This window comes from Tachyglossus aculeatus, chromosome 5 (genome assembly GCF_015852505.1).
Source record: "Tachyglossus aculeatus isolate mTacAcu1 chromosome 5, mTacAcu1.pri, whole genome shotgun sequence".
NCBI lineage: Eukaryota > Metazoa > Chordata > Mammalia > Monotremata > Tachyglossidae > Tachyglossus > Tachyglossus aculeatus.
In genome coordinates, this window is record NC_052070.1 from 38,431,238 (window position 1) to 38,455,337 (window position 24,100).

Here is a 24,100-nt window from a genome sequence, read left to right on the forward strand (position 1 = left end):
CCCTGTCCCTCCCACCCCCAACCCCTCGCCACACTGGCGTGTGGTGCAGAAAATCTGGGAGACCCTGGAATTCCAGACAAAAGAGCCACACGCTTTTCGGTACCAATTAGTTACAGGCTGCCTTGTTGCGGGCCTTTCAGAGCCCCGAATCTCCTCTGAGAGCTGAACAGCGGACAGGATGGGCCCGTCGCTTCCCCTATAATCCTCTTAGAAACGAAAACACCACCAGCTCCGCTTGTCCAGAATCTACGTGAAGTCACTTTCGAGGTCGGTGGCCTCAGTGCCTTTCTCGTTCTCATCCTCTTCCGCAAGGAACCGCTAAGGGCCTCCGTTTAGAAGAGATTCCTACGTTTCGATGTCTCACTCGGAAGAAAACTCTAGAGCCAAAGTGCCTTTATATAATGGCGTTTATTAAGCACTTACTAGGTGCAAAGCACTGTTCTAAGCGCTGGGGAGGTTACAAGGTTGTCCCACGGGGGGCTCACAGTCTTAATCCCCATTTTCCAGATGAGGTAACTGAGGCACAGAGAAGTTAAGTGACGTGCCCAAAGTCACCCAGCTGACAGTTGGCGGAGCCGGGATTTGAACCCATGACCTCTGACTCCAAAGCCCGGGCTCTTTCCATTGAGCCACGCTGCTTCCCTGTTCTTTTCCATTTCCTGTTGGCCCCCCTCCGTCTCTTCCATTTTGGATGGCTGAGGCTCTCCCGTTCTTTGGCCCCTCCATCCCGCCTTTCCGCGGTCGCTTCCCTCCGGCTCAGGCCTCTGCCTTCAGCAGCTCCTTGCCTGGCTTTGTCCCAGCTCCCTCCGGGCTGCTCCCTAATAATAATAATAATGGCATTTATTAAGCACTTACTCTGTGCAAAGCACTGTTCTAAGTGCTGGGGGAGATACAAGGTGGTCAGGTTGTCCCACGTGGGGCTCACGGTCTTAATCCCCGTTTTACAGATGAGGGAACTGAGGCCCAGAGAGGTGAAGTGACTTGCCCAGAGTCACACAACTGACAAGCGGCGGAGCCGGGATTTGAACCCATGACCTCTGACGCCAAAGCCCAGGCTCTTTCCACTGAGCCACACTGCTTCTCCCTGTCTCTTTCTAGGCCTCTGTAGACAACGGCCTTCTCCAGGACACTTGGGGCCAAAAGGACTACATTTTGCTGTGCAAAGTGTGTATAGCGCTCTGCACGTACTAAGCGCTCAGTGAATACCATTGATTGATTGATTGATTGATTACCTGCCCCTCCCCACCCATGGATGGCAGGGCAGCGTCCAGGCCGGCCCCAGGAGCTCCTGTACTGAGCACCCCTTTGCTGAGCCCTTTCGCGGGGGTCCCGTGCTGGGTTTCCAATAATCCCGGTGCCTCCCAGCTCCCACCTCCCTCCCGCCTGTCCCAGGAAGCAGCCTGGCCTAGTGGGAGGAGCACAGGCTTGGGAGTCAGAGGACCTGGGTTCTAATCCTGGCTCCCCCTCTTGCCTCCTGTGTGACCTTGGGTAAACCACTTAACTTCCCTGTGCCTCAGTGTCCACACCTGTAAAACCCTATTTCCCTCCCCCTAAGACTGTGAGCCCCCTGTAATGGTGACATTTATTAAGCGCTTACTATGTGCAAAGCACTGTTCTAAGCGCTGGGGAGGTTGCAAGGTGATTGGTTGTCCCACTGGGGGCTCACAGTCTTAATCCCCATTTTACAGATGAGGGAACTGAGGCCCAGAGAAGTGGTGACTTGCCCAAAGTCACACAGCTGACAATTGGCAGAGCCGGGATTTGAACCCATGACCTCTGACTCCAAAGTCCGTGCTCTTTTCCACTGAGCCACGCTTCCTCTCTCTGTCCGACCTGGTGAACTTGAGCCCACTGTTGGGTGGGGACCGTCTCTATATGTTGCCAACTTCTACTTCCCAAGCGCTTAGTCCAGTGCTCTGCACACAGTAAGCGCTCAATAAATACGATTGAATGAATGAATGAACTTGTATTTACCCCAGCGCTTTGCACAATGCTTGGCACATCGTAAGCGCTTAACAAGTACTTTATCCCAGACTGAGCCCCTTCCTTCCTTTCCCCCTCGTCCCCCTCTCCATCCCCCCATCTTACCTCCTTCCCTTCCCCACAGCACCTGTATATATGTATATATGTTTGTACATATTTATTACCCTATTTATTTATTTATTTATTTATTTTACTTGTATATATCTATCCTATTTATTTTATTTTGTTAGTATGTTTGGTTTTGTTCTCTGTCTCCCCCTTTTAGACTGTGAGCCCACTGTTGGGTAGGGACTGTCTCTATATGTTGCCAACTTGTACTTCCCAAGCGCTTAGTACAGTGCTCTGCATGTAGTAAGCGCTCAATAAATACGATTGATGATGATGATGATGATGATCACCATCGTCATCCAGAGACTGCATAAGCAGCGTGAGAAGCAGCGTGGCTCAGTGGCAAGAGCACGGGCTTTGGAGTCAGAGGTCATGGGTTCGAATTCCGACTCCGCCACATGTCTGCTGTGTGGCCTTGGGCAAGTCACTTAAATTCTCAGAGCCTCAGTTCCCCTATCTGTAAAATGGGGATGAAGACTGTGAGCCCCACGTGGGACACCTTGATCACCTTGTATCCCCCCCAGCGCTTAGAGCAGTGCTTTGCACATAGTAAGCACTTAACAAATACCATCATCATCATCAGCTGCCTCCAACTTTCAGAAGCCCTGGAGAGTGGCCAACCATCAACATTTTTTAAAATAGTATTAAGTGCTTACTATGTGCCAAGCACTGTACTGTACTTTCCTCTACCCCACCACACCCCACAGCACTTATGTATATATGTCTATATCTATCTATTATGTATATATGTTTGTACATATTTTTTTTTTACTCTAATTTATTTGTACATATCTATTCTATTTATTTTATTTTGTTAGTATGTTTGGTTTTGTTCTCTGTCTCCCCCTTTTAGACTGTGAGCCCACTGTTGGGTAGGGACTGTCTCCATATGTTGCCAATTTGTACTTCCCAAGCGCTTAGTACAGTGCTCTGCACATAGTAAGCGCTCAATAAATACGATTGATGATGATGATGATATCTATAATTTTATTTATTTATATTGATGCCGGTTTACTTGTTTAGATGACTGTCTTCCCCATTGTAAACTGTGAGCCCAGTGTGGGAAGGGATTGTCTCCATTGCTGAATTGTACTTTCCAAGCACTTAGTACAGAGCTCTGCACACAGTAAGCGCTCAGTAAATACAATTGGTTGAATGAATACTAGGTGCTGTGGTATTCATTCATTCAATCGTATTTATTGAGCGCTTACTGTGTGCAGAGCACTGTACTAAGCGCTTGGGAAGTCCAAGTTGGCAACATATAGAGACGGTCCTTACCCAACAGCGGGCTCACAGTCTAGAAGGGGCAGACAGACAACAAAACATATTAACAAAATAAAATAAATAGAATAGTAAATATGTACAAAGATTCATTCATTCAATCGTGTTTATTTAGCACTTACTGTGTGTAGAGCACTGTACTAAGCGCTTTTGGAAAGTACAAGTTGGCAACATATAGAGATGGTCCCTACCCAACAGTGGGCTCACAGTCTAGAAGGGGGAAACAGAGAACAAAACAAAACATATTAACAAAATAAAATAAATGGAATAGTAAATATGTACAAAGATTCATTCATTCAGTGGTATATATTGAGTGCTTACTGTGTGCAGAGCACTGTACTAAGCGCTTGGGAAGTACAAGTTGGCAACATATAGAGACGGTCCCTACCCAACAGTGGGCTCTCAGTCTAGAAGGGGGAGACAGACAACAAAACAAAATGTATTAACAAAATAAAATAAATAGAATAAACATGTACAAATAAAATAGAGTAATAAATACGTACAAACATAGGTGAGTGCCATTGGAAGAACAGTGCCTCTAATTCCCTAACAGCGTTTGATCTAAAAGATGTAGTAAAAAATATACATTGTGAAAGAACTGAATATCATCAATTTAAAGAACCTCTCCTTCGATCCTTCTTGGGAAAAGTCTTCACCTAAAGATATTTCTAATGCCCTCCGAGCACAAATCGAGCAAAATCCAACAGCCTCTCGGAAGGAATTTTGTAATCATTTCAAACCAGGTACTTAAAGACCCCAAGGAAGCAGCGTGGCTCAGTGGAAAGAGTGGAAACAGTGGAAAGAGCCCGGGCTTTGGAGCCGGAGGTCATGGGTTCGAATCCCGGCTCCGCCAATTGACAGCTGTGTGACCTTGGGCAAGACACGTCACTTCTCTGGGCCTCAGTTCCCTCATCTGTAAAATGGGGATTAAGACTGTGAGCCCCCCCCCGTGGGACAACCTGATCACCTTGTAACCTCCCCAGCGCTTAGAACAGTGCTTTGCACATCGTAAGCGCTTAATAAATGCCATCATTATTATTATTAAGGAAAAAAGCCAAAGGAGGAACAGGACATTAATCAATCAACCAATCGTATTTATTGAGCGCTTACTTTGTGCAGAGCACTGTACTAAGCGCTTGGGAAGTACAAGTTGGCAACATATAGAGACGGTCCCTACCCGACAGTGGGCTCACAGTCTAAAATTAAGCTCCCAGGCCAGAGGTAAGAGGTGGCTGAGAGGTTGGCGGTGGGAGGTCCACGGAGTACGTTGGCTTTAGAGGAGCAGAATGTCGAATATGAAGAGGGACGGAGTTTTAGGCTCAAGGCACGATGTGTTCAAAGAGTTGGCAGTAGGATGGATGAAATATTACCCTCCCTTCCCAGAGCCCTTCGTGGCCCGTGCTGCTGCCGCCTCTCCAAAGCCTCCTTCCCAGCTTTCCCATCTTTCTTCCCCTCTTTCGGCCCGAGCATTTTCTCTTTCGAACAAAATCAGTCCACCCATGGTACTTATTGAGCGCTTCCTCCGCGCCGAGCACCGTACGGAGCGCTCGGGAGAGTGCAGCACAACAGAATTAGCGGATACATTCCCCACCCGCAGCAGGCTTACGGTCTGGAGGACAAGAGGCCTAGGCCGAGCGGACGCCGAGGACGCAGTCCTTCTTCTGGGTGGTCTGCATCCCCCCAGAAGGGACCCAGTGGTTTTCAGGATCGCTTTCCCTCCGCCCGCCGAGACCTCAGGCACAATGGGGAGGCTCAGGTGCCGTCTGGGCCCCATCTTGCCCCCGACCCAGGACCAAAGAGTCAAGCTGGTTGTGTGGCAGGCGTGACAGTCTCCCAAGAGGCCTTCCCAGACTAAGCCCCCCTTTTCCTCAGCTCCCGCTTCCTTTTCTCTTCCCCTCTCTCCCCGCCCCACGGCACTAACATATATATGTATACAATTATGTCTACTTATTTACGCCGATGCCTGTTTACTCATCTTGATGTCTGTCTTCCCCCCATCTAGACGGTGGAGCCTAGTGTGGGCAGGGATTGTCTCTCTTGATTGCCGTATTGTACTTTCCAAGGGCTTAGTACAGTGCTCCGCACACCGTAAGCGCTGAATAAATGAGTGATCGAATGACTGTTTTCTCATAGCAGTTTCAACACTGCCACAGAGTAAGCCAGCCAGAAAGAGCTCTTCGGCGGAGAATGGAGACTCGACAACGGTGAGACGGGCGATGCAGTCTGATCCAGGCCGCAGGAGTAGAGTTGAGGGTGGGGGACTCTTGCCCAGTGGATTCCCAAAGCGGAAAAGGATGGGCCCTCTAGTTTGGGATCAGTGCAGGAGAAGCTCAATTCCTAGTTGTCCAGGAGGCTGGGGTGGGCCCACGGTGGCGGGTTGGCGCCGGGCGGCGTTTTGAGGGTTGGGAGGGGGTGCGCTCACGGGGCTTCCGTCGTGGCAGGAAGAAGACCGCTACCGGGTGATGCTCAGCCGGAGCGACAGCGAAAATATCGCCAGTAACTACTTCCGATCCAAACGGGCCAGCCAGATCCTCTGCTCGGATCCCATGAAGAGCCTCGGTAAAATGGTCTGCCCCTCTCCGTGTCCCCGCGGTTGGCCGGGAAATCCTGAAGGCCCCGGAGAGGAGTGGAGAGGGACAGATTAGGGTGGGGCTAGGTCTGAGTAACCAGGCCGGAAAGACGTGGGGCCTGGAGCCTTCAATCAATCAATCAATCATATTTATTGAGCACTTACTGTGTGCAGAGCACTGTACTGAGCGCTTGGGAAGTACAAGTTGGCAACACATAGAGACAGTCCCTACCTAACAGTGCGCTCACAGTCTAGAAGGGGGAGACAGAGAACAAAACCAAACATACTAACAAAATAAAATAAATAGAATAGATATGTACAAGATAAATAAATAGAGTAATAAATATGTACATACATATATACAGGTGCTGTGGGGAAGGGAAGGAGGTAAGATTGGGGGGACGGAGAGGGGGACGAGGGGGAGAGGAAGGAAGGGGCTCAGTCTGGGAAGGACCAGATGAACACAGTTCCATTGCCTTCGTCCATCGGGCCCGTGCCCCAAGGGCTTCGAAGTTCTCGGTTCCCAGAGAAAATAGCCCCTTGATTCCGCCTCCAAGAACTTGCCGTGGGTCCGATCCTCAGGGAAGACATACGAGGAAGGTCCCTGAGGAAGACGTATGCCTTTAACACACGGGAAGAAACTTGAATCGGCAGTGTTGGAAACTTCAAGCACCCCCCATCCCGGGATGACCGATTCCCCGGCCCCAGGCTAGTAGGGGGTCGGGAGGAGGCTGAGGTCTTCTCTCCCCAGATTGCATCCCTCAATGGCCACTGTGGCACTTCCATGCCACCTGAGTGCTTGGGGACTTACGACCTCATGTAACCCTTACGCATCTACTTTTCCGACCCTATTACTGATGCACTGACTCGTGTTTGTATCCCCTCTGCCTTCTTCCTCCGGTCTGTAAACTACATCAGTGTCCCTCTCCTAGCCGGTAAGGTCCTCAAGGGCAGGGCTCATTTCTCCTAACTTTACAGCACTCCCCGCAAGCGCTTCGTTCAGAGTGGGCGCCCGCTGCGTGACCTTAATGGGTGTTACGAGCTTGATTGGCACGGACCGGAACTTAGGCACGTGCACACAGTAAGCGCTGAATAAATACGACTGATGGATTGATTTCCGTTTCTCCCCCTTCAGCGTTTCACAACTCGCCTCCTGGATTAAACGCCCCCCTGAGCAACAGCCCCGCCATCTTGGCGCCCATCTCGCCCACCCAGGCGACGGACATGCCCCAGCCCCGGCCCTTCCGCCTCGAGTCCCTGGAGATCCCCTTCACTAAAGCCAAGCGCAAGAAGAGCAAAAATAACTTCGGCAGCGAGCCCCTCTGATGACCGCCGCCGTCCCGCCCGCCCTCGGACTCGTGGAAGGTGACGGTTTTCGGAAGACTGGCGAGGCCCCCGCCGTGGCACCTGCACAGCTGGAACTGGTGTTGATCCTCACCCCTCCTACCCTCCCTCCCCGCGAGCGGCCAGCTCTGTGGGCTCTCTTCCTCAATCACTACCGGCCCCACCGGGTAGAAAGCCCAGAGCCCGTGCTTGGCAGTCTTGGCTTTCATTTGGGCTATCCATACCCACTATCCATAGCCCCAGATACCAATTTATCCATTGTACACCCTAGTTCCCTGTGCGGTCCCTCAGTATTTATTTCCTGGTTCACGTTTCACCCCCAACTTGAGTCTAGATAGTACTGTCTCCTCCGGTCTCTTCCTTGTTGGTATCCCGAGCCTTCCCCCGAGTCCCAAGCCTTCGAGAGGGTATCCTGGGCCACGGTTGCTTTCCCCTTCGGTTAAGACGCGAAGGCCGTGAGGGAAACGGTGTGTCTTTCCCATTTATCGGCCATCGATTCCTCCCGAGAGCGATCACGCAAGTGCGGATTAACAGAAAAGACTCCTCTGCCTTAGTGTCGTCCCAAAGGGGCCCGTAACAGTTGTGAACCTATTCAGACAACTGCCTGGTTTTGAGTGGCTTAGTTCTCTCTTACGCCGGGCGTGTTATATTAAAACGTCACAATAAACTGCCTTTTCATGACAAGCTCTCCTCAGGGCAGTTGTTCTGGGTTCAATATTAGAGCACAGTACAAAATTAAGTTGGTTATTCCCTCCCTTCTGCTGGGAATCCTTTTCCTAACAGAGAGAAGCAGTGTGGCTCCGTGGAAAGAGCACGGGCTTTGGAGCCAAAGGTCATGGGTTCAAATTCCAGCTCCGCCAACTGTCAGCTGTGTGACCTTGGGCAAGTCACTTCACTTCTCTGGGCCTGAATCAATCAGTCTTATTTATTGAGCGCTTACTGTGTGCAGAGCACTGCTACCTCAGTTACCTCATCTGGAAAATGGGGATTAAGACCGGGAGCCCCACGTGGGACAACCTGATCACCTTGTAACCTCCCCAGCGCTTAGAACAGTGCTTTGCACATAGTAAGCGCTTAAGAAATGCCATCATTATTATTATTTTTATTAACAGAAGGGAAAAACTGCTTTACGAAGCTTCCAACTCCGCTACCAAGGTGTAAGCTTGTTGTGGGCGGGGAACATGTCAATCAGCCCTGTCATGTTGCCCTCTCCCAAGAGCTTAGTACAGTGCTTTGCACACAGTAAGCACTCAATAAATACCACTGATTGAAATGCGGGCTGCCAGCTAGAAATTAAGGTGTAGTCTCCCTATTTAGTCTACCAATCTGCCTTCATTTAGGGAGTGCAGGGTTCCCGCTGGTGGAGTTTTAGGTGTTTGGCCATGGGTTGTCAGTGAGCCATCCCTCTGCAAAGGAGATTTTTCTGAAGAAATGAGGAACAAGTGCACTCCGTTGCATCAGTACAGGGCACTGCCTCAGTTTCTCCACGCCATCTGCCGCTGCCTCGGTCGGCAGCCACGGGAGACGCGCTTGAAGTCCCCAGTCGGCGCGATGGCTCCGTTTGCAGTCGGAAGCCTCCTGACTTTATGCTTCCCTCCAAGGACCCCATTTTGTCAGGAGAAGCAGCGGGGCTCAGTGGAAAGAGCCCGGGCTTTGGAGTCAGAGGTCATGGGTTCAAATCCCGGCTCCATCAACTGTCAGCTTTGTGACTTAGGGCAAGTCACTTCACTTCTCTGGGCCTCAGTTCCCTCATCTGTAAAATGGGGATTAGGACTGTGAGCCCCTCCTGTGGGACAACCTGATCATCTTGTAACCTCCCCAGCGCTTAGAACAGTGCCTTGCACATAGTAAGCGCTTAATAAACACCATCATCATTATTATTATGAATGAATTGGCGGAGCTGGGATTTGAACCCATGACCTCTGACTCCAAAGCCCGCGCTCTTTCCACTGAGCCACCATGCTTAGAACAGTGCTTTGCACATAGTAAGCGCTTAATAAATGCCATTATTATTATTATTATCCCCGCCTTGTATCCTCCCCTATTGGTTAGAACAGTGTTCTGCACATAGTAAGCGCTTAACAAATGTTATTATTGTTATTATTATTATTATTATTATTATTATGAGATTATTGTTGGCCTTGGCCTCGCAGTTAGAGGGCGAGCGAGCACATAGTAAGCGCTTAACAAATGCCATTATTATTATTATTATTATTATTATTATTATTATTATTATTCTTAGGAGATTATTGTTGGCCTTGGCCTCGCAGTTGGAGGGCGAACTGAACCTATCAGCCGGCGGGGCGATCTGCGCATGCCCGCGCTTGGGGGCGGGGACAGAAGAGAGGGTCTCCTCAGTGATTGGCCGGATCCGCGGAGCTGTCTCTCCGCGATTGGTGGGTTTCCCCTGGGCGGGCGCGAGGCCCTCCTGTCTCCACCAATAGGGTTCGAGGGCGCGCTCCCGATCCCCTCAGGGGGCGCGGCGGCGGGGTTAGTACTTCCGGGGGCGCGGCTCGGGGCTGCGCGGTGATTGGCTGAGCGGGGGAGGGAGGGGGGGACTGCTTCCGGGGGCCGCGAGGAGACGAAGGAGAAGGAGGAGGGGGGGCGACAAGATGGCGGCCGGAGCCGCGTCCAATGGCGGCCGCTGTGGCGCCCTCCTCCTCCCGCTGCTGCTGCTGCTGCGGCTGCTGTCGTTGGGAGCCCCCGCCCGGGCCGCCGGCAGGACCCTCGTGCTCCTGGACAACCTCACCCTCAGGGACACGCACTCCCTCTTCTTCCGCAGCCTCACCGGTGAGGGCCCGACCAGAGGCGTCGGGAACGCTCGGCCTCATCGTCACGATAGGAGTGATTGGAGTCGTCAGAGGGGCAGTGACGGTGGTTGTCATGGCCTTTGTGAGGCGTTTAATGTGTGCCCGGCGCTGGCCAGGGCGCTGGAGGGGGATGCAGGGTCGTCAGGTCGGCCCTCGTGGGGCTCACGGCCTTCATCTCCATTTCATAATGATGGTACTAATAATAATGGTGGCAGGTATTGATAATATTAATAATATAATAATCTAACAATATAATATATCGTTAACATATTATGGGTTGGGGGGGATACAGGGTCGTCAAGTCGGCCCTCGTGGGGCTCACGGCCTTCGTCTCCATTTTATAATGATGGTGATAATAATGATGACATTTATTAATAATATAAATAATACAATAACAATATAATATATCATTAATATAATATGGGTTGGGGGGGATACAGGGTCGTCAGGTCGGCCCTCGTGGGGCTCACGGTCTTCATCTCCATTTCATAATGATGATAGTAATAATAATGATGGCATTTATTAATAATACTAATAGTATAATAATATAACACTATAATATATCATTAGTATAATATGGGTTGGGGGGGGATACAGGGTCATCAGGTCGGCCCTCGTGGGGCTCACGGCCTTCATCTCCATTTCATAATGATGATAGTAATAATAATGATGGCATTTATTAATAATACTAATAGTATAATAATATAACACTATAATATATCATTAGTGTAATATGGGTTGGGGGGATACAGGGTCGTCAGGTCGGCCCTCGTGGGGCTCACGGTCTTCATCTCCATTTTATAATGATGGTAATAATAATAATGATGACATTTATTAATAATGTAATAATGTAACAATATAATATATCATTAATATAATATGGGTTGGGGGGATACAGGGTCATCAGGTCGGCCCTCGTGGGGCTTCCGGTCTTCATCTCCATTTTATAATGATAATAATAATGATGGCATGTATTAATAATATTAATAATATAACAGTATAATAATATAATATGTCATTAGTATAATATGGGTTGGGGGGGATACAGTGTCGTCAGGTCGGCCCTCGTGGAGCTCACGGTCTTCATCTCCATTTCATAATGATGATGATAATAATAATGATGGCATTTATTAATAATATTAATATAATAATATAACAGTGTAGCATATCATTAACATAATATGGGTTGAGGGGGATACAGGGTCGTCAGGTCGGCCCTCGTGGGGCTCACGGTCTTCATCTCCATTTCATAATGATGACAATAATAATAATGATGGCATTTATTAATAATATAAATAATATAATAATATAACAACATAATATATCATTAATATAATATGGGTGGGGGGGGGGATACAGGATCGTCAGGTCGGCCCTCGTGGGGCTCACGGTCTTCATCTCCATTTCATAATGATGATAGTCATAATGATGGCATTTTTAAATAATATTAATATAATAATATAACAATGTAGCATATCATTAATATAAGATGGGTTGGGGGGGATACAGGGTCGTCAGGTCGGCCCTCGTGGGACTCACGGTCTTCATCTCCATTTTATAATGATGATGATAATGATGGCATGTATTAATAATATAATAATATAACAATATAATGTATCATTAATATAACATGGGTTGGGGGGGGATACAGGGTCGTCAGGTCGGCCCTCGTGGGGCTCACGGTCTTCATCTCCATTTTATAATGATGATAATAATGATGGCATGTATTAATAATATTAATAATATAATATAACAATATAATATGTCATTAATATACTATAATAATAAAGCAATGTATTATTAATGTAATATAATAATAATTAATAATAATGATGGCATTATACTGTTAATCAATCAGTTGTATTTATTGAGCGCTTACTGTGTGCAGAGCACTGTACTGAGCGCTTGGGAACTGTGCCGAGCACTGTTCTAAGCGCTGGGGGAGATACAAGGTCAGCAGGTCAGCCCTCGTGGGGCTCACAGTTTTCACCCCCATTTTGTAATAGTAATGATGGTATTTAAGCGCTTACTGTGTGCTGAGCACTGTTCTAAGCGCTGGGGGAGATACAAGGTCGTTGGGCTGGCCACAGTCTTCATCCCCATTTTATAGTAACAATGATGGCATTTATTAAGCGTTTACTGTGTGCCGAGCCCTGTTCTAAGCGCTGGGGGAGATACAGGGCAGTCAGGTTGGCCCACATGGGGCTCCCCGTCTTCATCCCCATTTTATAATTCATTCAGTCGTATTTATTGAGCGCTTACTGTGTGCAGAGCATTGTACTAAGTGCTTGGGAAGTAATGATAGTGATGGCATTTGTTAAGCGCTTACTATATGCCGAGCACTGTTCTAAACACTGGGGGAGATACAGGGTAGTCAGGTTGGCTCACAGTCTTCATCCCCGTTTTATAATAATAATGATGGTATTTGTTAAGCGCTCACTATGTGCCGAGCACTGTTCTAAGCGCAGGGGGAGATACAGTGTAATCAGGTTGGCCCATGTGGGATTCATTGTCTTCATCCCCATTTTATAATAATAATGATGGTATTTGTTAAGTGCTTACTGTGTGCCAAGCACTGTTCTAAGCGCTGGGGGAGATACAAGGTCAGCAGGTTGGCCCACGTGGGGCTCACAGTCTTCGTCCCTATTTTACAGATGAGGGAACTGAGGCACAGAGAAGTGAAGTGACTTGCTCAAAGTCACACGGCTGACAAGTGGCAGAACCGGATTAGAACCCACGACCTCCGACTCCCAAGCCCGGGCTCTTTCCGCTAAACCCGAGGCACAGAGAAGTTATGTGGTTTGCACAGGGTCACACAGCGACAAGTGGCGGAGGCGGGATTAGAGCCCACGTCCTCTGACTCCCAAACCTGGGAATGCCACCCATATCCCAGCTCCACCAATTGTCAGCTGTGTGACTTTGGGCAAGTCACTTAACTTCTCTGTGCCTCAGTTACCTCATCTGTAAAATGGAGATTAATACTCTGAGCTCCTTGTGGAACAACCTGATCACCTTGTAACCTCCCCAGCGCTTAGAGCAGTGCTTTGCACATAGTAAGCGCTTAATAAATGCTGTCATTATTATTATTATAAATCATTCGTTCATTCAATCATATTTCTTGACCCCCTCACAGTAATAATAATAATAGTGGTATTTGCTAAGCGCCTAATATGTGCCAAGCACTGTTCTAAGCGCCGGGTCAGATGCAAGGTATTTGGATTAGGGTTCGGATCCCAGCTCTGCCAGCTGTTTGCTGTGTGACCTTGAGCAAGTCACTTCTCTGTGCCTCAGTTCCCTCATATGCAAAATGGGGATTCAGGACCTGTCCTCTTTCCTGTTTAGACCTGTGAGCCGCACGAGGGATCTGATCATCTTGAATGTACCCCAGCGCTTAATACAGTGCTTGGTACGGGTAAGGGCTTAATAAATGCCACAATAATTATTATAAGAAGTCTTAGGCGGAGAATAGCTCTGCACCACACCACCCTCGTGTCCCAGAGCCTCCGAGCAGGAGACCTGTCACGTCCTGACCCAAGATTCGGTTCTGACCCATCTCTCCCGGTGGTGCCCGCCGCCCTCTCCCCGCAGACCGAGGATTCGATCTATCCTTCAGGACCGCCGACGATCCCGGCTTGTCTCTCATCAAATACGGCGAATTCCTGTACGACAACCTCATCATCTTCTCCCCTTCCGTGGAAGGTAAGGGCCGTTGGACTCCTGGCTTCTCCCGACGGCTTGCCTTGCCTGCTGGAATGGGAGCTGCCAAATGAGTGAAAGCCACTGTTGCTTAGGGAATGACTGCTGCTTCATTCGTTCAGTCACATTTATCGAGTGCCTACTGACTGCGGTTGCCTCTGAGACACGGAGTTCAATGAAAACAAGCAGTGGCATGATGCTTTTTAGCAGAAAAGTACCTGCTGCGGGATAACCTGTGTCTGTGATCGAAGCCTTTAAAATGAGATGTTTTGTTCTCACTACAAAACAAAGCGGGACTTAGCACTGAACTCCACCCGACCGCTGATTTGAGGGGTATCTGTTATATAGCTAAAGTGTCTATAAACAGGGTACGGGGATGTTTATTGTTACCCTTACCCCAAAATTGATCGTCTTGGCTCTGTACAGTGCTCTGCACACAGGAAGCGCGCAATAAATACGATTGATTGATTGATTGGCGGTTTGGGTTTTGAGGTCATGGCCATATATGTGCTAGGCATCGTAGCTTGAACTGATGTTCTGCCTACCTTAATTGGATGGGGAGACTGAAGGAATCAAAGCTGTGTCAGCCCCTCTGCGGACCCCACTGCCACCAGTATCTCCCCTCTCCGGTCTGTACTTCGCTCTCCTGCCAATTTATTTTTCAGTCACTTCATTTAGCCCGTATCTCCCCACTCCTCAAAGACCCCAGTGGTTGCCCACTGCTCTTTGGGTGAATGGCAACTCCCGACCCGTAACTTAAAAGCACTCCGGCAGCCATCCGGGCTCTTCCTGACCATTAATCTCTCCCCTACTTATCCATCTCCTCCGACAACATCCCAGCTCACGTGTTTTGTGTGTTCCTTGCAAGGCAACTTAATATGTTCATTCGTTCATTCAGTCGTCTTTATTGAGCGCTTGCTGTGTGCAGAGCACTGTACTAAGCGCTTGGGAAGTACAAGTCGGCAACATATAGAGACGGTCCCTACCCGACAATGGGCTCACAGTCTAGAAGCGGGAGACAGACAACAATACAAAACATGTAGACAGGTGAAATCAAAATTGTCAGAACAAACAGAGTTATAGCTGTAATACACATCATTAACAAAATGAACAGTCCACTAGTGGGCCAGTAGAGTGAAGGACCTTTCCAAACAGGCTAACACGACGAAAGATTAATTTTAGGCATTGAGAGAATGTAAAGTCTCAGTAATTCGAGGAAAATATTGCTTTTGAAATATTTTCAAAATATTGAAAATATTGCTTTTGAATATCTGTGGCTGAAAATGTCAAGCCACAGATATTCAGGACTCTTATTGAAGAGATGAACAAAATGAAGTATGAATATGGCTCATTTTGGTCTTGCTCCCACCCTCCCCGTTCTCATCAGACACACCACCGCTCTCCTCTTCCAAACCCTATTGAATTCACGTCTCCTTCAGGAGGCCATCTCCAAGTAATCCCTCATCTCCCTACCTTACGTCCTCCGTCTGCCGCTTGAGTGAGGAGATGCGGGCCCAACGACATGTGGGACGGGGACTGTGTCCAACCTGATGATTTTTCATCTACCCCAGTGCTTAGAACAGTTAGCTGGCTCATAATAAGTGCTTTGCAAATACTACTCTTATTACTTATCTATAATTCACTTGTCACACTAGGCAGGGATCGTGTAAACTGCTTTTACTCTCTCAAACACCTAGGACTGAGCTCTGCACGCTCCGCAGCTCAATAAAAGCCATCAGTCAATTCAGGGACCTCATATTTGCAAATCATAAGGACTTCACTGAGCTTGTCGCTAGTCCAGACAGTGGGCGAATGGTCAACCGTATGGGCTACTGAAAGTGGCAGCTGGTGGGGGGATTGAGGAAATGTTTTTTTCCTCACTGAAGTGGAGCCTCAGGCCGGGTGGGGCGAGAGGTGAATGGCGAGTGACATCTGGGCCCGACAGGACAGACTGCCGGACTGCCGTCAAGGAAAATGTGAGAAGCAGCAGGGCCTGAAAAGTCAGAGGACCTGGGTTCTAATCCTGGCTCCTCCATCTCTCCGCTGTGTGACCTTTTTGGGGCCTCGCTTTCCACCTGTCTAAAATGGGGGTTCACTGCCTGTTCTCCCTCCTAAACCATGATCCCCAAGGAGGGACAGTGACTGTATATAACCTGATTGGTTTGTATCTATCCCAGTGCCTAGAACAGTGCTTGACACATAGAAAGTGCTTAATAAGTATTATAATAATGATTCATCCGTTCGTTCAGTCGTATTTATTGAGCACTTTCTGTGTGCAAAGCATTATGCTAAGCACGTGAGAGAGTACAGTATAATAACAAACTGACACATTCCTGGCCACAACGAGCTCACAGCCTAGAGGGGGAGACAGACATTAATATAAATAAAATGGATAAATAAGTAAAATAATTTACAGATATGTGTGTATGTGCTGTGGGGATGGGAGGGAGGATGAATGAAGGAGCAAGTAAGAGCAGCGCAGAAGGGTGTGGGAGAGAGGAGAAGAGGGCTTAGTCAGGGAAGGCTTCTTGGAGGAGATGGGCCTTCAGTAAGGCTTAAAAGTGGGGGAGAGCAATTATCTGTCTGATAGGAGGAGGGAGGGCGTTCCAGGCCAGAGGTAGGGTGTGGACGAGTGTTCGGCGGCGAGATAGACGCGACGGAGGTACAGTGAGAAGGTTTAGCATTAGAGGAGCCAAGTGTGCGGGCTCCATTGTAGTAGGAGAGTGGTGAGGTGGGAGGGGTGAGATGACTACGTGCTTTAAAGCCAGTGGTGAGGAGTTCTTGTTTGATGTGTTTGATATTTTATTTTGTTAGTATGTTTGGTTTTTCTCCCCCTTTTAGACTGTGAGCCCACTGTTGGGTAGGGACTGTCTCTCTATGTTGCCAATTTGTACTTCCCAAGCACTTAGTACAGTGCTGTGCACACAGTAAGCGCTCAATAAATACGATTGATGATGATGATGTGGAGGTGGATGGGCAACCGCTGGAGTTCCTTGAGGAGTGGGGAAGCATGGTGTTAACGTTTTTGAAGGGTAATGACTGGGGCAGCAGAATAAAGGATGGACTGGAGCGGGGAGAGACAGGAGGCTGGAAGGTCAGCAAGGAGGCTGATACAGTAATCAAGGAGGGCTAGGATGAGTGATTGGGTTAATGTGGTAGAGTCTTCTTTCAAATGGTGGAGAAGGCTCAGTCTGGAACAAATGCCATCATCATCATCATCATTTCTGGTGGGGCTTGTGCCGGCCAAGGCGTGCGGCCCAGCGCTGACCGCAGACGCCGCGCGCAGAGATAAGCCCCGCTTCTTCCTCATTGCTTGAAACCGCCTGGTTTGGCTCAGTGGAGAAGAGCCCGGGCTTTGGAGTCAGAGGTCATGGGTTCAAACCATGTCAGCTCCACCAATTGTCAGCTTTGTGACTTTGGGCAAGTCACTTCACTTCTCTGGGCCTCAGTTCCCTCATCTGTAAAATGGGGATTGAGACTGTGAGCCCCACGTGGGACAACCTGATCACCTTGTAACCTCCCCAGCGCTTAGAACAGTGCTTTGCACATAGTAAGCGCTTAATAAATGCCATTATTATTATTATTATTATTATTCTCTGCAGCCATGCCTTTATCCGCAAAACACAGATTGGCCTCCTGCTCTCGTAGTACAGGATTAAGGCAAAACCGAAAGGCTCATGAGGCCCCGCAGATGGCACGTACAGGGATCTCTCCTTTCGTGTGCATCATCTGATAGGAGCTGTCGGTCCTATATCATATCTCCCCTCCGCCCGCCCAAGACTGTAAGCTCGTTGTGGGCAGGGAATGCGTCTGTTTATTGTTATGTCGTACTCTACTCTCCCGGGCGCTTAGTACAGTGCTCTGCACACCGTAAGCCCTCAATAAATAGGATTGAGTGAATGAATGAATGTTCCAAGATAACACCCCTGTTGAATTGGGTCCAGGTACGACAGATATGTTTGTGTTCTTGTTTAATGTATATTTCTTTAGGGGGTGGAGAAGCTTTGGAGGTAAATTGGCCCCCCTGGTGTTACTGAGCTGTAGGGCTAGAGAATACATTTCTCTTTTGAAAGTAAAATGAACTTTGACACTACAAGTGAGAAGCCTGTGGAAAAACCTCATTTCCGGGAACAATCCCGGATGCTTCCCTCAGGGGTGCTGCTATTTTCTTTTTATGGCATTTGTGAAGCACTTCTTATGGGCCAGGCACTATTCTAAGCGCTGGGGTAGTTATAAGGTAATCAGGTTGGACACAGTCTCTGTCCCAAGTGGGGCTCAAAGTCTTAATCCCCATTTTACAGAGGAGGTAACTGAGGTACTGAGAAGTTAAATAATAATAATAATGGTATTTGTTAAGTGCTTACTATATATGTTGCCAATTTGTACTTCCCAAGCGCTTAGTACAATGCTCTGCACACAGTAAGCGCTCAATAAATACAATTGATTGATTACTATGTGCAAAGCATTGTTCTAAGAGCTGGGGAGGTCACAAGGTGATCAGGTTATCCCACGGGGTGGGGGGGGGCCCACAGTTTGAATCCCCATTTTACAGATGAGGTAACTGAGGCACAGAGAAGTTAAGTGACGTGCCCAAAGTCACACAACCGACAGTTGGCGGTGCTGGGATTTGAACCCATGACCTCTGTAAAGTATAAAGTGAAAGCATAGACGCGCCGCAGGAATATAAAAAAGAGACTCTTTTAGGAGTGCAAAAATGAAATGGAGAGTGGAACCCTAAGCAGACAAGTGAAGATAAGGAATAGATCTAAAAGTCACTGCCCAAGGTCACACAGCAGACAAGGGACAGAGGCAGGATTAGAACCCAGGTTCTTCTGACTCCCAAACATGTGGTCTGTCCACTAGGCCACAACTGCTTGTGTGCGGACTCGCTGCAGCCGTCTTTAATAAACCGTCAACTGGAAATCTGTGGCTTCCTGAAGATTATTGAAAGCACATCGCCACTTGTCAGCTGGGTGACTTTGGGCAAGTCACTTCACTTCTCTGGGCCTCAGTTACCTCATCTGTAAAATGGGGATTAAGACTGTGAGCCCCCCCGTGGGACAACCTGATCACCTTGTGACTTCCCCAGCGCTTAGAACAGTGCTTTGCACATAGTAAGCGCTTAATAAATACCATCATTATTATTATTATTATTATTATTCTGGGTGCGGGAGGATGTGGTTTTTAAATTCACGTTTCAATTTACCCCAGATCTGGAGTCCCTGCTCAACAAATCAAAGGAATTACTGTCTTGCTGTAACTCCTGCACCTTCAAGTTGAGATTTCTAATCAACCAGTGGTATCTGAGTGTTTACTGTTGTAGAGAACACTGTGCTAAGTGCTTGGGAGAAGACAGTACAACGGAGATGGTAGGCATGATGCCTGACCACAAGGAGTTTACAGTCTAAAGGACTAGGTATTAAGACCTAATACCTATTAAGACCTGTTAAATATAGGCGTATTTAAGAGAGGACGTCATTAAGGAATGTTTTCGTTGAATGCTTGGGTCCTCTTACGGGAAAGTGAAGTATGTGAACTACGCTCCAAGCAGAAGGCAGGGAAATATGGGCAGGAGTGGTGGGGGGTTTCCTCCCTCTCTGCTCCCCCAACCCAGGAACTGCTGCCTCTGTTGGAAGGAAATTCTTGGAGGCAGTTAGGAGATTATGAATCTATCAGACAGAAAAAAAAATTCCGTTTCAACACAGTTTTTGAATTGCCCGGAGAAGTCAGCGGACCTGGGTTCTAATCCCGACTCTGCCGCTGGTCTGTTGTGTGACCTTGGGCAAGTCACTTCACTTCTCTGGGCTGCAGGTACCTCATCAACAATAATAATAATAATAATAATGGCATTTATTAAGCGCTTACTATGTGCCAAGCACTGTTCTAAGCTCTGGAGAGGTTACAAGGTGATTAGGTTGTCCCACGGGGGGCTCACATTAATCCCCATTTTACAGATGAGGGAACTGAGGCCCAGAGATGTTAAGTGACTTGCCCAAAGTCACACAGCTGACAATTGGCAGAGCCGGGATTTGAACCCAGGAGCTCTGACTCCAAAGCCCGGGCTCTTTCCACTGAGCCATGCTGCTTCTCTATAAAAGGGGGATTATGACTGTGAGCTCTCTGTGTCCAACCTGATTATTTTGTTTCTACCCCAGCGCTTAGTAGAGTGTCTGGCTCATAGTGCTCAACAGATGCCATTAAAAAAAGTCCTTGGGCAGGGAAGTTTGTCCCAAGTTAAGTTTGGGTCTGGTGCTGCCCTGGGCGGTCTCTCTGTGGATGGGAATGGATCCGTTTCCTGTTAGGTTTGTATTTTCCCTGTTGCTCCTTGATGGATTCAACTCTTTCTTTTCAGATCCTAGATTGGCAACTGTGTGATCGATCAATCAATCAATCGTATTTATTGAGCGCTTACTGTGTGCAGAGCACTGTACTAAGTGCTCGGGAAGTACAGGTTGGCAGCACATAGAGGCGGTCCCTACCCAACAGTGGGCTCACGGTCTAGATGTGTGTAGCCTCCAGCCTGAGATGCGGTGTCTGTAGTAGCATTATTCAAACCTGGTGTCCCCCAGCAAACCCATAAACCAGTCAATATTAAATGATATTGAGCGCTTTACTGTGTGCAGGGCACTCTGCTAAACACTTGGGAGAGTACAGTGCAACATTTGGTAGACAGGTTCCCTCCTCACAACAGTGAGCCCACTGTTGGGTCGGGACTGTCTCTATATGTTGCCAATTTGTACTTCCCAAGCGCTTAGTACAGTGCTCTGCACATACTAAGCGCTCAATAAATACGATTGATGACGATGATGAACGAGCTTAGAGTCTAGAGGAGGAGACAGACGTTAATATAAAATAAATCATTTATAGACGTACGTAAGTGCTGTGGGGCTGAGGGTGGGGTGAATATCAAGCGTCCAAAGAGGACAGATCCAAGTGCGCAGATGACGCAGGAGGGAGAGAAATACGATTGATTGATTGATTGAGAGGGAGCCGGGGAGAAGGGGGCTTCATCAGGGAAGGCCTCTTGGAGGGATGCTTTGAAGTGGGGGGAGAGTCGCAGTCTGGTGCATATGGAGTCGGAGGGTGTTTCAGGCCAGAAGGCAGATTTGGGAATGGGGTCAGCGGCGAGATAGGTGGGATCGGGGCCTGGTGAGCAAGCTGGAGCTGGAGGAGCCAAGTTTGCCCGCTGGACTGTAATCGGCCATCAGGGAGGTAGGGTAGGAGGGGGTGAGCTGATTGAACCATTTAAAACCGATGGTAAAGGCTTTCTATTTAATGCAAACGTGAATGAACAGTCAGTGGTATTTATTGAGCGCCTGCTGCATGCAGAGCAGAGCACTGTACTAAGTGATTGGGAGAGTATGGCCTAACAGGGTTGGGACACCTGTTTCCTGTCTAGAAGGTGGGCAACCACTGGGGGTTCTTAAGGAGTGGGGTGACACGGACTAAACATTCGTTGAGGAAAAATGATCTGGGCAGCAGAGGGAAATATGGGCTGGAAAGGGAGAGACAGAGAGTGTTTGTACATATTTATTACTCTATTTATTTATTTTACTTGTACTTATCTATTGTATTTTTTATTTTGTTAATATGTTTGGTTTTGTTCTCTGTCTCCCCCTTCTAGACTGTGAGCCCACTGTTGGGTAGGGACTGTCTGTATATGTTGCCAACTTGTACTTCCCGAGCGTTTAGTCCAGTGCTCTGCACACAGTAAGCGCTCAATAAATACGATTGATGATGATGATATTTATCACTCTATTTATTTTACTTGTGCTTATCTATTGTATTTATTTTGTTAATATGTTTGGTTTTGTTCTCTGTCTCTCCCTTCTAGACTGTGAGCCCACTATTGGGTAGGGACCATCTCTATATGTTGCCAACTTGGACTTCCCGAGCGCTTAGTCCAGTGCTCTGCACACAGTAAGCGCTCAATAAATACGATTGATGATGATGATATTTATCACTCTATTTTACTTGTACTTATCTATTGTATTTATTTTATTTTGTTAATGTGTTTGGTTTTGTTCTCTGTCTCCCCCTTCTAGACTGTGAGCCCACTGTTGGGTAGGGACCGTCTCTGTATGTTGCCAACTTGTACTTCCCAAGCGCTTAGTCCAGTGCTCTGCACACAGTAAGCGCTCAATGAATATGATTGATTGATTGATTGATTGAGAGCGCAAAGTCCACTTACAGGCTGTGGTGGCTTCTTTCAGATTTTGGCGGGAATATCAACGTGGAGACCATCAGTGCTTTTATAGATGGAGGAGGCAGCGTCCTGGTGGCCGCCAGCTCAGACATTGGTAAGTCTGACGTGCCTTTAGATTCACTGTGAATTTAAATTCACGTCACTTTAAATTCAAGCGACACGGGGCCTCGTTGGGAAAGGAATGGCCAGAGCAAGATTGGCGCTTCCCTGCGGAAATGGGGGGGTGAGAGGGCCTGCTTTCCCTCCCAGTTTCTCTTCGTGTGAATTGAGAGTCTGCCTGGAGTCAGAGCTGTAGCCCTTCGTGGACTTCATTAGCCAGCTACAGGCAACACCGAGATTAGAACCCAGATTCCCGGGTTCCCAGAGCAGCGCTCTTTCCCACTTGGGATTTGCTGCTGGTCCAGTGGGAATGGGAACCACAGCAAAGAGGTCTTCCTGTCTTGGTCCGGGGACACCCCCAGACTCGTCAGAGAGCTTGGTTGGGATCCCCCATTGTTGGGTAGGGACTGTCTCTATATGTCACCAATTTGTACTTCCCAAGTGCTTAGTACAGTGCTCTGCACACAGTAAGCGCTCAATAGATACGATTGATGATGATATGTGGAGGGGAGGAAATGATAGGAGATTTGGGTTGGAGTTCCGGCTCTGCCAGGTGACCTTGAGCAAGTCACTTAAGCTCCGGACCTCAGTTTCCACCTCACTCCCTCACAGGACCGTTGTGTGGGCAAGTGCGATAAAGCAACGGTATTTCAGAAAGCGGAAGCGTGAGAGAAAACTAACTTTAATGAGCCTCAGGGGACCCTAGATTTGGGTGTAGAAAGGCACTCTGCCCAGTGCCGTACAGCATCGGTCATTGTGAGTAAAAATGAGGAATTAGGGGTGACTCGGTAAGAGCGAGGTGCTGGTGTTGCCAGGTGACCCCCTGCGAGAGCTGGGCAGCGAATGCGGGATCGAGTTTGATGAGGAGAAGACCGCCGTTATCGACCACCACAACTACGACGTCTCCGACCCCGGTCAGGTAATGGGCCTTTTTCCTGTAACCTAGAGACTTTCATTCATTCTTATTGTGTGCAGAGTACTGTACTGAGCGCTTGGGAGAGTACAGCATCACAGTAAATGCCCACAGCAGGCTTACAATCTAGAGGGGAGACGTTCATAAAAATAAATAAATAAATTACAGAGACTGTTCCCCCCTCCTTCCTCTCTCCATCCCCACCCCCAGCCTTACCTCCTTCCCTTCCCTACAACTGCACATATGTATATATGTTTGTACGTATTTATTACTCTATTTAGTTCACTTGTACATATTTATTCTACTTATTTTGTTAATCATATTTATTGCACGCTTACTGTGTGCAGAGCGCTTGGGAAGTACAAGTTGGCAACATATAGAGACGGTCCCTACCCAACAGTGGGCTCACAGGCTAGAAATGTGTTAATATGTTCTGTTTTGTTGTCTGTCTCCCCCTTCTAGACTGTGAGCCCACTGTTGGGTAGGGACCGTCTCTAGATGTTGCCGACTTGTACTTCCCAAGCGCTTAGTACAGTGCTCTGCACACAGTAAGCGCTCAATAAATACGATTGAATGAGTGAATATAGCACGAAGCGGGCTCAGGATTGGGTCTGGACAGGGCTGGGAGCCCGCTCCTCACCGTGAGCCTGTGACTTCTCCCTATAGCACACGCTCATCGTGGCCGATTCCGAGAACCTCCTAAAGGCCCCGACCATCGTGGGGAAAACATCCCTCAATCCCATCCTCTTCCGAGGTGTCGGGTGAGTACCCTTAATAATTGACGGCATTTGTTAAGCACTTACTTTGTGCCGGGCACTGTACTAAGCGCCGGGGCAGATAGAAGCAAATCAGGTTGGACACAGTCCCCGTCCCACGTGGGGCTCAGAGTCTCAATCCCCATTTTCCACATGAGGGAACTGAGGCCCGGCGTCATAGAGCAGACGTGCGGCCCAGGCCCGTGCTCTAGCCACCGAGTCACGCTGCTTCTCATGAGTTGGGAAAGGAAGGGTCTGGAGAGCCGGGAGAATAGGGGCATTGGGTGAAGGGCCACTATGTCCACGTGGCTGGCAACCGTCTGACCCTCCTGAAGA

General features: G+C 48.3%; 2 protein-coding genes across 4 annotated transcripts in view; both read left to right on the forward strand.

Moving 5' to 3' along the window:
* The window catches only part of KIF17 (kinesin family member 17), a 91,702-nt gene extending 83,723 nt beyond the window's left edge, over positions 1–7,979 (forward strand). For 2 of the 3 annotated variants that reach the window (XM_038747153.1, XM_038747156.1), the window contains exons 12-14: positions 5,506–5,576; positions 5,814–5,931; positions 7,077–7,979. In XM_038747153.1, the coding sequence (XP_038603081.1) occupies positions 5,506–5,576; positions 5,814–5,931; positions 7,077–7,267 (380 nt within the window). In that variant the 3' untranslated portion in view covers positions 7,268–7,979. The remainder of the gene's footprint in view (positions 1–5,505; positions 5,577–5,813; positions 5,932–7,076) is intronic. The other variant, XM_038747155.1, reaches the window with a different exon arrangement.
* A 1,908-nt stretch (positions 7,980–9,887) lies between these two features.
* DDOST (dolichyl-diphosphooligosaccharide--protein glycosyltransferase non-catalytic subunit) overlaps positions 9,888–24,100 on the forward strand; it is a 16,245-nt gene continuing 2,032 nt past the window's right edge. Inside the window, exons 1-5 of the mRNA XM_038747276.1 lie at positions 9,888–10,075; positions 13,684–13,794; positions 22,005–22,091; positions 22,912–23,015; positions 23,676–23,770. Coding sequence (XP_038603204.1) covers positions 9,898–10,075; positions 13,684–13,794; positions 22,005–22,091; positions 22,912–23,015; positions 23,676–23,770 — 575 coding nt within the window. The 5' untranslated portion in view covers positions 9,888–9,897. The remainder of the gene's footprint in view (positions 10,076–13,683; positions 13,795–22,004; positions 22,092–22,911; positions 23,016–23,675; positions 23,771–24,100) is intronic.